The following is a 12,486-nucleotide window of genomic DNA, read 5'->3' on the forward strand; positions in this document are numbered from 1 at the left end:
CAACTTTTTGGAGGTACCACTACGCTGATTTAAGAGTGCATCAAGTATTTTACGGTTTAATGTCTCCAGTATCTGCTCCAATTATTTTAAAACGTTAAAACATGAAACAGAGAGTCAAGTCTGCATTACCCTCGCAAACCTTATTAGGAAAACCATTGAGCCATTTCCAGCTGCAAAAACAGCTATGCCATTTGCACGGGCTACAGTAACTGAATAATCACTTTTTAAAGCCAACTTTGGAAACATCCATGTGATACTACCATACCATAATTGAATTATGTAGAGGAGCATAGACATTTACAGAGGGAGTAAGGATTACAAATCATTATTAAATACAACATTAAGACAGATACCTGTTTTTGATGGAACAGATTCAAAATCACGGCCTTTTATACAGGGTATCTCCCATGAAAACAAAACACACCTCAATTTCATTCCACACTACAACTTTTGTCACTAAATGAATAAAGAGCATTGTTTTCCACATATTATAATCCACAAAGGTGTATAATAATTACACTTTAGATTGACCTAAAATGATAACTGATTTCTTTACATCACATAATACAAGTAATTTTCTTCTTTAAAAGAAATACTTGAAAATTCAGATATTAAAAAAAAAATACAATCAATTTAAGAAAACATCTAATGTACAGTCACATCCAATATCAAAACCTACCTAGGAACCTGCGTAAATGCAGCCCACACTGGGCTCTGCACTGTCAGGGATAACTATTCTCAGCACTTGCATACAGTAGATTAAAGCTGGCCTGGCAATGGCAAATCAATTGCAGTTTACACTAACAGGGAAACACACCCTAAAAGACAACAGACAGGAACTTTCCTCCATGCAAATCCAGAATTTTCAAGCAACAACTGTCACTTTCACAAAATGTGGAAATAATAAAATGAATATTAATAACAGTGCTACACATTTCTAACTGGCTGTTAACACACATCCCATACTGTGCATCACCTGCTCTTAAAACAAACAAACAAACAAACAAAAAAAAACCCTCTCATATCCAACAATATTTCTTATCCTGTAACAATAAGAGGACACCTTCTATTTCAGTGTATGGAATATGCACATGGCTCACATAAATCATCCTGTAAATCACAAAGCAATGCTTGAGTCTACCAGTGATTCATTTATTCATATGGTTATACAGCTGAACAGAAAACCAAGGCAGCCTTCACTACCACATTTTTCCTTTAACATCCAAAGTTGTTTTCTTACCTCGGCAGCCTGTGTCTCCTGATGTAATAAAGTTAGACCCGTCAAGTCTTCTAAGAAGGTATGTGAGGAATTAAAAACTTTAGCTAGGAAATTAAACCCTTCTCGTTCGTACTGGTCAAGGACCTGTCAAATAAAATAATAAAAAAAGATTTAAATGATCCATCATATTTTGGTCACAAAATAAAAGTACAAACTTTCTGAACACTCAGAAAATTAATATATAGTAAACAGGTAAAGAGTATAAAATATGATAATTTCTCCCATTTTGATTTCTAAAAGGGGTAAGGTGGAGGTAAATGGGAAGTGAGGTTTAAGATTTCCTGCCTCAAATGAATTTTTAAGCTTGTAACTGAAGAGATGATAGGGCAACATGAAAAACTTGTTGCAAAATCCTGAAAGAAGGATTTGAGTTACACAAAACATAATAAAACACTGCTCCAATGTTAAGTGAAAGGTACAGCTCTGGCAAAACAATTCTAAATAAAACACCAAGCATTCTTTTATACAGAATACTATTGCAGAGGGCATAGACATATTCTATATTCTTTCGCAGTATATGTTCCACCTTCATTATTTTAGGAGAGAAGCAGAAAGTTACACGGCTAACATGTTCCTTAAACTTAGCCACTCTTGCTGGACAGACAAGTTCCCAGTGAAACTCCCTTCCTCCAGAAAAGAAGGAAAAATAAAATAAAATAAAATCTGGAAGCACTGCAGTTTCATTCTATCACAAGTAGGCAATTCAACCAAGTGAGCTTCATTTTGAGGCTTAAAAACAAACAGGCAACCCCTGCCCTCCCACTCCCCAAAGAGTCCAGTCGCCCTTTTTCAGACAATAAGAAAAAAATTGAGGGAGGTGGCAGGGAGAAAGAAAATAGTTTCAATACGCATTCATCTATGTCAACCAAAATCACAACTTACTCTCAACAATCTCACTCTTTTCTAATTTATCAACTCCCGAAGGCCTCGGAGAACCTTAAAACTGTGGAGACTTGCACAGCCCAACAGCATTCTTCAGCAAAACACGTCCAGTGAGCTCTTACACTGAGTCCCACAGGAATTCAGGTTTGTCTTGGAAAATTTATAGCTAGCTGACAGAACTGCACGTCTACTGGTGAAACAGACAGGGATCTTCATTTAGATATTCATGCAAAATGCCCGCTTAGCAGCAAAATTATCTGCTGCACAATAGGTTTAAAAATATACAAATATGCATGAATATATATACAAACATGTATACAGGTATGTACACTTCATATGTCTGAAATAATACAATAAAAACTGCACTTCATGTGCTCTTACTAAATCTGGAGAAATTATTCCTTATAGTTTAAAGATTCATTTCACCATAAGTAGGTTTTTTTGTGTGCGTGTATATTTTTGCAATGATCCATACATATAATCAGAAATTTTTAAAAAAAAGAGAGAAAAAAAAAGAAAAGGACTGAAAAACAGAGAAAAAACTGCTTAGTTGCATTTCTTAGGGTTGGGCTGTTGTTTTTTTGTTTATTCCTGAGAAAAACACAGCAAGACAAATTAGCTAACTGTTCATAATGTAACGCAGTGATTTGGAAAACCTCACTCTTCCATTTGAGATGTGTCCTCCCCATATTAGCCATTATATATATTGTGAAATTAGTGTGGACGTATACATACACGCTTTAATGACTAGTCTGTGTTCCAAAACTCTGTTAAAACAACCAGATGTGCAGAGGTCTCTTGCATCTGGCTCTTTGTGAAACACTGTATACACACATCAATTTATAAACTTGGATTGCGTTCACAGCCCTGCCTGTATATAATCTGCGAAGCTATCAGCATTATCAAACGCGCTGCTATTACTTTAATTCGTTGGAACCACAATACAGAGCTTATGAGACATCTTTTTAGGGATGTAGGCCAGATTATAGTTCATGGTACTTGAGAACAATACACAGCCTAGTAGCCTCATTCTAAGATATTACAGCATATCAAAGAAACGCAGGGACAACACCACAAAATTTTTGTCTTTTTCCAGAGGTAAAACTAGTGGAAGGTACAGACACTCTTGGGCTATGCAAATCTTATCAAGGGAGCAGGGAGCTGAGTGCAACCTCCCTAGATACATTTAAACATGTCTAACAAATAGCCTTTAAATGGAGTGGATTTGTTACTCAGCTAAACATGCCTTGTTCCTCGTTTCCAAAGAACTGTGACTCAAGGCTGAAGTGCAGATTTCCAGGTGATGCTTCCTCAGTAAGTTCATTACTTCAGTCTGCCAGGGCCCCCTGGACAAGCTGCCCTGGTTTATTTCAGAGATGTGTGTAACCTTTCTATGGTCCTGGCCGTAACTGTAAACAAATTCTTATGTACTCACATCGAGCAGGCTGCATGACTACACCAACATTTGAAATGTCTAACTTTACCTTTGGATGAATCATCTGAAAGATTATTTTTTATATTAAATCAAATAGCAATTACCATGTATTGTAAATAACATGGAAGAGAGTTTAAGTCTGTTTTCAGCCCATTAAGTCTGTTTTAAAATGCATGTTGAGAAAATATTAATAAAATAAGATCACGGAACCATGAGTCAAAGGTGCATTATTTTTGGATCTAGTGAATTGTGTTTTTTAAAAATGTATTTTACTTAAAAGAAGTCATGTAGGAATAATACACATTAATACGACCACATTTGGTTTTATGGAAAGATTCGAAAATTTATTTTCTCCTGCTGTAGAAACTCCTTCATGTCACCCTGACAGAATTTCCATCACATTATGATAGCAAACATGGGTTAAGGCAACACTTGTGACTATGGAGAGATGGGATCTTAAAAACCTAAGCCTTAAGTAAAACAAGACAATATTTTTCTTGTACTAGCACCTAGAGAAAAGAGAAAAACTTTATCAAAAAGCACCCTTGCTGTTACCTATTTCCAGTCTGCTAAATAGAAATAACGCTCTGCTAAATAGAAATATCTGCTAACTAGTTTTAAAACAAAAATCACAGCCACATGGCCCAGAGAATAAAGCCTATCAGGGACCAAAGAAGGACCTGGCAGCGTCACTCAGTTTGCTACCTGAGCAGTGGTGGTATGAAAGAAAGCCCACTCTTAACACAGGCAGCAACTGAAACAATATTTTGTCACCTTCAGGGACTTCACGTCCCAAAGGGATAAATACCATTAATTTGCCCTCATCTAGCCTTTACTATACAAGTTCAACAAAAGCTATCCTTTGATGAATGTAACGTGGCATAGGTTTGTTTGATAGTCACTGAACACACCTGAAAAAGGGAAAAAAAGAATGAGGTAAAATAAAACTCTTACCAAATTCACACGCCAGGAGACCACACAGGCATACACTACAGGTCAAGGGGAATAAAGCCAGTCTAGACGTGAAACAGACAAAAAATCCTAGAAAATGTTTCCAGATTTAATCACTGCCCTTGTTGCTGCTGTGAAGAAAAGTAAAATTTCTAAAGGTCCATAGCTGGCAGGAGGTTGCTTTTTTAGTTCCTTAAAATTCTCTTTGCTTGGTACCAGTGTGATCATTCTGAATAATGTCCTTTCAAATACTTGAGAGAGATTATTACAGATCTCAAGCAAGTGACTAAGTACAGATGTAAAAAAATATATATATATATCCCTCAGGACTGTTTTTCTGGGAATAAACTTATCAGGCAGAACAAAGACATATCACTAAGTAACAGTTAATTTTCTCCAGCAGAAAAAATTGCAAAGCAGCAGCAAAGAAAGGCCGAAGGATATAACTCTCCTGCTGAGCAAGGCTGGCTGGAGTAATACAGATTTATTAAGGAACTTGTATCCTTGTCTCACTTGCAGGTCACTTTTCAGAGCTGAGGAGGAGAATTCGAAAGCAGCATGCCCTCCTTATGTCATGTCTGGTACAAATAATGTCAGGAAAACCCAAATATGAAAACCAGTTTTCTGATACATTCAAATCTCCTCTCACAGTGATGCTACAGCCTTGGTTCTATTTTTCATTTTACAGAGCAAGGGGTGCCATGATTTTTATTTTTAAGTGACAGTATTTATACAATGTGGATACACATGATCACAACGGGGACAAATTAATGCATTCCTAAAGCCTGTTGTGTACATGATACAAACGGACCCATTTTATCAGCAATCTTTTTATTCTCAGCTGCTTACTAAAGAAAAAATGAATCTCATGGTAGGAGAAAGAAATTGAAAGCATGAAGTAAAAGAACATGTTTTGAAATGAGGAACAGATGCACAGCCTTGCTAATATATTCTTTTTAATAGCATTCTTCATCAAGTCAAAATTGCTTGGTAGAAAGACATTCAGAAAGGGAATCTAGCTGCAGGATTGCTTTATAGCATAAAAGTTTGTATATGGCCATGTAAGAATACAAAAAAAAAAAACTTCTACTCACAACAACCTGGCCACTCACATTTTATGGCTTATTTCTGTCACCATGTTTAAAAAAAAAATTAAACCTGTATTTACATTTTATTACTTGCTCAAGTATTTAGCATGTGAAAAGCTTGAAATAGTAATGTTTAGTTACAAGGAAAAAGTTAGAGATTAGTATTACCAGATTTACTGTTTACACTAAATAAGGCACATGGATAGCCTACCTCCAAAATAATAGAGGTGCTGTGTTTTACAATCTTCTTAGCTTTAAACGCTATCTGCTATATGGTATTCTGTTAATCTATAACACTATAATGACTTGATTTCATTGTCATTATGCTGTCATCTTCATTGACATTTCAGTGTCATAAAAATCAAGACACTCACTGCCCTACGTAGAAAATTTGCAAGAGCCCCAATCTGTTTGCACACTGCTGTCTAGTTATCACAGGCACTGAAGAACGAATAGAATACTACTGAGTGTTGGCATTTCAGTTTCAACATCTGCTTGTAAAATTAGACACACATGTAAAAGTTGACAGTTAAACTTCTCGAAGCTGAATGTAACTGCTATTAAAACAGGAAGTTCAGTGAGAGACTACAATGCTGTGAAGAATCCTCAACAGTGGGAAGAAAATACAATGAAGCACATGAGCCCCCAGGAGTTTGGGTCTAGGCAGTTGCACAGGCAGCACTGCTAAGCTTTCAAAATTTTCTCATGAGAGCCTTAATTATGTTTTCCTTTAAAAAAAAAACAACAACAAAAAAAAACAACAACAAAAAACAACTTGACACCAAGACTCTTACCATTTCATGAAGTTCTCAATTTTTATCGTCATTCAGCCTTTAGAAGTTGTAAAGAGAAACCCAGTAAGGTGTTTGTGATCCATCCTAACAAGATCTAGCCTACTAAGGTATTCATTTGCATAGATGGATCACAACAAAACTAAACTTTTCTGAAGATCATATTTTCCGGGAATCCAGATCATGATATTGGAATAGTAAAATCTGACAACGTTAACATGAACACAAAGATGACTCTAAAGACACAATCTTTTGGTTATTCTCCTTTGAGTATTATTTTCATGTGTGTAATGTGTACAGCCCATGCTTGTACATTTTGCACACAGAGCAGTTTTAAGATCCACATCATAAAGCAAAGTTCTGAAGAAGGCTATATTCCAGGTGCAAGATGAAGACGGCTATTCTGAAAAGACTAGAAGGTTATAAACCACAAGGCAAAAATGACATCATTTTTGGCTAATGTTCAAATAATTAAAACACCTTCTGCATGCACAATTTTCCCCCATACTTTCCCATAATCATTATTAAAATAAAATCAGATCAGTAGAAAACAAATTTTCAGCACAAAATTATGCTTGAATTAGTTGAAGAGATGGCTGGTTTAATTTAGAGTAGAAATGTAGCATAGATGTGTTGGGTCTGTGGCTATTACCTCCACTGAGCTGAATTGCAACTGATAGAAAATAAGAGCATTAGCATAGTGAAAAATATGCCCCGAAAGGCCCCGATGACATTTTTTTTTTTTTAGCCTTCGTCTTGATACTTTCTTCTTTTAAAAGATGAAGAGAGAAGGAGTGTTCTTCAAGATGTAAGAGATCTCAGTTTAAATGCTGTCTTTTCCACATGAAGCTCTCAGGACCTACACGCGTTCTGAGCCTTTCTGCAATAACCTTGGCATGTTTTATATAGCATTTTTCCCCAGTATGAATTGATAGACTATTACAAATGAACAAAACAGCTACATTTTTATCTTAGATATTTTATTTTCCTATCATATTTCTTGCAACTATTGGAAACATAATGACACCCTTGGATTACAGTCAGTGAGTGTAAGGCCTTTCTACTGGACAGCATTTAAGACATTCCCTGCCTGGAAGCATTAGCAAACAGAAGTGAAAAGAGAGGGGTGGGGAGGAAGAGTAGAAAAACAGCTCACTTTTAAGAGACTGAGAACTGAGGAACAAAAGTTTCTCAAGTAGACAGTATCATTAGCTCATTTGTCCTGACCTGGTTTAACACATCGGTATATCCTTCAGTTACCTAACTGCCACCTCTTTCTTGCTCCACATTTTACATTTGATGGATATTTACAACTTTATTTATCCCTGTTCTGCTTCCTGTCCAAAATTTCTGCTGATTAACTCAACAGCAGTTACAATATTTTTGGCTCCAGTTCATACTAGCATTAGCCACTACCTCACATACAGCAACTGCAAAAGTCCTCCTTTTTTCCTAGTCACATCTGAGGTTACCGATGATTTGTGGAAGAAGAACCTATTTGTTATGCACAGGGAGAGACATCTATAGCATGACTCTAAATGTTGAGAAAAGATCCAGAAACGTCATTCACTTTCGCCAGACAACACCAAAAGCAAGTGAAACAAGGACACTTCCTCAAGGGACCAAATGGTTCTTCTGACAGAAAAGCAAACTCACTTACCTAGAATCTCGTTTTGGCTTTCTGCACAAATAGCATTTTATAAAGATTGAAGGCGGGGACCATTCCAATGGGTTGGCATAAGCAAACAAAAAGCCAATGCTGACTGTGTAACGCGAATGAAGTTGGCTATCCCAGCTAGCTCTCCCCTGTGAGCGACAGTCCAATACTAAGGCCTGATCTGTCAGACACTGAGCACCCACAACTATCGGGAATTTATGCAGAAATTGTAGCTGCTCAGTAGGCTCCTAAAACTAGATCTCTAACTGAAAAAGAAAAACAGTATTTTATAGACTACTAAAGAGTAGAAGATTTTATTATTTGGATGTTCTATAATACATACGCAAAACAGCACTGAAGAAACAATAGCATTTAAACCAAACCACACATATTTACTGGATTTCATCAGTTTCAGTCATTTTACCATCATTTTTAATTCAATTTCCTTCACTTTTCTCCAATTTCAAAGAGAACAGAAAAATGTGTCTTGGAAGCACTTCTGCAAAGACACAAATACAGGCAATCCTGTAAAAATGTGAAAAATTGAATAAAGGTTGAAGTTTAAACTGTTTAAACATGCCTAAATGGCCACTTGCAAACAAAAGAACAGTTGACCAATAAAGCGCTGGTGTTAAATTTGTTAAATTTTAAAAACTTGTTAAATTTGACAATAGAAAATAGGTACAGACATAAACTGCCTCCCATCAAAGTCTAGATGGATAAGAACGAAGAAGAGCATATAAGGAAAAAAAAATACAACAGTCAAAACCAAGAAAGCGTTAAAAATTATCTGGGTAAAGATGCACCCCTTTGATCTCATGAGCTTGTAATATGTAATTCACTTGTATTTCAATATATTACAATATATGCATTTTCTAATCATTTAAACATGAGATTATAATGAAGCAAGTTCTGTTAGTATACAGGCTAGTGGAAAAACACAATCAAACTCTCCCTTGTTCACCCAATTCCAGAAGATGTGTTACAAGACTTGGCCATGGAAGACGAACATGGATTTATGTTTATTCTATCAGCAAAGCATGTTGCTGTTACTTTTTGGTACGTGGAAATAGAATTGTGGCCCAAATTGCAAAGGCACAGTGCTGCACTGTGTAAATCTGAAGTATTTCTCTATCAGAATTGTCGATGCAAAAGACTGCTTTGGACAACCTTGTATGCCTTAAAATTTTCATCCGTGTGATCAAACCTTCACATAACCCTGTCAATTCTTCAAGCGCGGGTATATACAAGAAATTGAACCAACAACTGATAATTAGCACTTTGCATATAACTGATACGAGCACATATTTTGTCTCGCTTATTGCGCTAAATATGTCAGCATATTAAAGGACTTTAAAAATAGTCATTAGTACTAACGAATCACAAGAAAACCTTACGGAAATAAATTACAAACTACTCATCCAGCAAAATGAACAACTGACCTTTTGAATTTCAGAATGAAACCTATAGAATCTGGCTTGAACTACTTCTACATTTTAGCAGTGGTAGAAGAATCAACATCAACACCGTATCAGCACGATCCCAGTTTTTATCTAGTTCAGTGTTATTCAACTTTGTTTTCATCTTATGTAACAGAGTCAGAAACCACGTTTTAACTCAAGGTACTTCAGTTCAGTTTTGTTTTTACTGACACCCTGTAACAGTGTCACAGAACGATGACAAGGCAGCATCCAGCTGCCATCAGAATAGTTTAAAACTGTATTAGTTAGTTATTGAGCAACGTATCAATACCAGAAAATTAGGTGGTGCTCTTTCCTGCTTACTGACAGTCCTTTTTCTTTGGACTGATTGTGATTAAAGTTGAATCAGATTGGAGGAAGAAATGTTGGGAAAAGAACTCCAAGATTCACAGAATTTACTTTAAATACAACAGAAACACAAGCAGTCGGAAATAATTTTTAAAAATAACAGCAGGTTTTTTCTTCCCCTCAAAAACAGTATTTTAAAGCTCATAAAGCTTAAAAATGGGAAAAAACTTCTATTTTTAGATGGGAGAGAGAATGCTTTATGAAGTCCACTTACAGCCACTTAGAATAATATCCTGCATCCATTTAAGATCACTGAAAAATACTGAGACTTTGTTGTTGTTGTTGTTTTAATGTTATTTAACATGAAAACATGGAAGCTAGTCAACACCATGAACTAGTCAGTCATCCCAGCTGCTTCTTGGACCAGACTCTGGGATTCTCTGCAACATCACTATTTCTGCTATCTAATGTATTACACTCCCACATTGGTAAAAATCAACATGTTATTTCACTTAAACATCAGGAACCACTTAAATTCACCATATAAAAAAAACACGGAATAACATGATTATTTGTTTTCTTCTCTGAAGGGCAAAAGTGTGTTACTTATTACTAGAAAGGGATTCTTAATCTAGCAGCTCTATTATTCCTAAACCAACAGTAATAACAGTATAATTGCTGATTTTCTGGAGCACAAGAAAGAGGGAATAAGAGAAGTTTTGGAGCATTGTATGGTCTTTGTTCCTTTTTCTCCCTTCCTCTTTTCTCCTCCATCTCAAGAAATCTTCACAATCAGCGTTGAAAACTTCCACTGCAAAGAACACAATACTGGAGAGCAGCTCCTGATAACTAAGGCTCACTGCAGGGAGTGTTCTTCTCCCTTGTGCCAAGACAAGGCCCCCCGACCACAATGATTTGGGGAAGAATGGTGGTTTACATTATTACTTAAGTATGTTTTCTACGCCACGTTGTATTTAAACTCCCTAAGCTATCTAATGGTTGCATCTGCCATCTGGGAAGAAAATCTCTTACATGATAAAGACAAATGGACTGGCTAGGAAGAAGAATTATCTTGGGATAGCGGGCTGGGCAACAAAAACTGGTTTTGCTCAGCAAAACATGAAAGATGCAAACCTCCAGTTCTCAACATTTAAACACAGTTGCAAACACCCACACTCAAAACAAATATTTTGACATTGCACATAACAGCTGCTAGCTTCTGAGATGCTAAGATTTACTTATCCTGAAGTCAGAAGTTTCAAAAATGCATCCTCCTCTCAGTGCTCAGAGCCCTGAACCCAAAACAATCCTCACCCATGCGAAAATATTTGGGTGGGTGGTTTAGTCTCAAGACACCAACTGATCTTTAACTTTGTATAAGCCATGCCAATTCGTCGTACTTAGAAATATGCTAACATAAGCTAAAATGGAAGAATGTCACACTGATTTGTTGTAAAGAGGCACGCTAGTTTCCACTCCTTCAGATAAGTAATAATAAATAAACTAGACTCTCCTGTAAGTTAGATTTTCTTTTTTTTTTTTTTTTAAGGAAAGAGCAGGAGGGTAAAGTGAGCAAGTTGCTTCCAAAAAGTAAAGATTTTAAAATACTCTCCAAATAGAGCTTTTAACTTGAAATGTCCCCTCAATTATTATATACTTAGTACATGTTTCACATGTTTCTTAGTTGAAGAAAGCATAAGAACAACAAATTGATTAAGCAGCTATTTCACAGACATGCTAAATGTTACAGTGAAGACAACAGAATAGCTAAGAGCAATTGCTCGTTAAAAATTTCCAGCATCAGCCTGTCTGGGGGAAGGGAGAAGACAAGTAAGCCACTGCCAGCAGCAAGATTCATTAAAGTCTTGAACTATCCTTCTTGGGATCTGACTGAATTTTTAAACAATTTTTCTCCTTAGTATCATATGATGCTAGCTCTTAAACATCAATAAGCCTGCATCCCACAACTCTGAATAACTGGTGCAATACGTAAGTCACTTCTAACTCTTACAATCTAGCCATAACAGTGCTAACACATGGGAATCTCAACCTGCTTTCTGAATTTTGTAAATGGTATGATTTCAGGATGTAAATATTTACATTCAATATTTCCTACCTTTCCCTGCAGCTTTATTGCAGAGCTTATGTGCAAGGAGCTTTGTCTGTTACACAAAACTACATACACATCATTAACACCATGATTTTTATTTTTAAATATATGACAGAGATAAGGAGCTCTCTCTCAACTTGTTAGATTTCAGTGCTTCTCTTTTCAGTTCCATTTTCTAATTGTCATCCATCCTGTCTGTACAGACGCTTTAGAATACACCGCCTGATTTCTCACCCTTTCCTCTGTTCACAAAATGTTTCAAGTTAATGTTACTTTTAAGATTTTTGTGGCACTCTTCTCTAAGGAAGATTATAATGGACACATTTCCACAGTGACCATTTCTTAGTGTATGATGTTGCATTATTAGTAAGCATCATAACTTCTTGTTAGTATGTTTTTCCTTGAGATGATCTACATCATATTTTGTTGATTTTGTAATGAAAAATCATTATTAGGCATTATTTTCAAGAATGTGCAACTTTCCGGCAACCAAAAGTAAAACCGTCCTCATGGTGACGAATTTT

At 36.1% G+C, this 12,486-nt stretch overlaps 1 protein-coding gene across 4 annotated transcripts in view; it reads right to left on the reverse strand.

Annotated features, from left to right (window-relative positions):
* ATG7 (autophagy related 7) overlaps window positions 1-12,486 on the reverse strand; it is a 112,055-nt gene that overhangs the window by 67,238 nt on the left and 32,331 nt on the right. For all 4 annotated transcript variants that reach the window (XR_004754087.1, XM_035337593.1, XM_035337590.1 and 1 more), the window contains exon 18: window positions 1,241-1,363. Coding sequence is in view for 3 of the 4 variants with exons in the window: in XM_035337593.1 (XP_035193484.1) it covers window positions 1,241-1,363 (123 nt within the window). In the remaining variant the exon portion in view is untranslated. The remainder of the gene's footprint in view (window positions 1-1,240; window positions 1,364-12,486) is intronic.

This window comes from Oxyura jamaicensis, chromosome 12 (genome assembly GCF_011077185.1).
Source record: "Oxyura jamaicensis isolate SHBP4307 breed ruddy duck chromosome 12, BPBGC_Ojam_1.0, whole genome shotgun sequence".
NCBI classification, from domain to species: Eukaryota; Metazoa; Chordata; class Aves; order Anseriformes; family Anatidae; genus Oxyura; species Oxyura jamaicensis.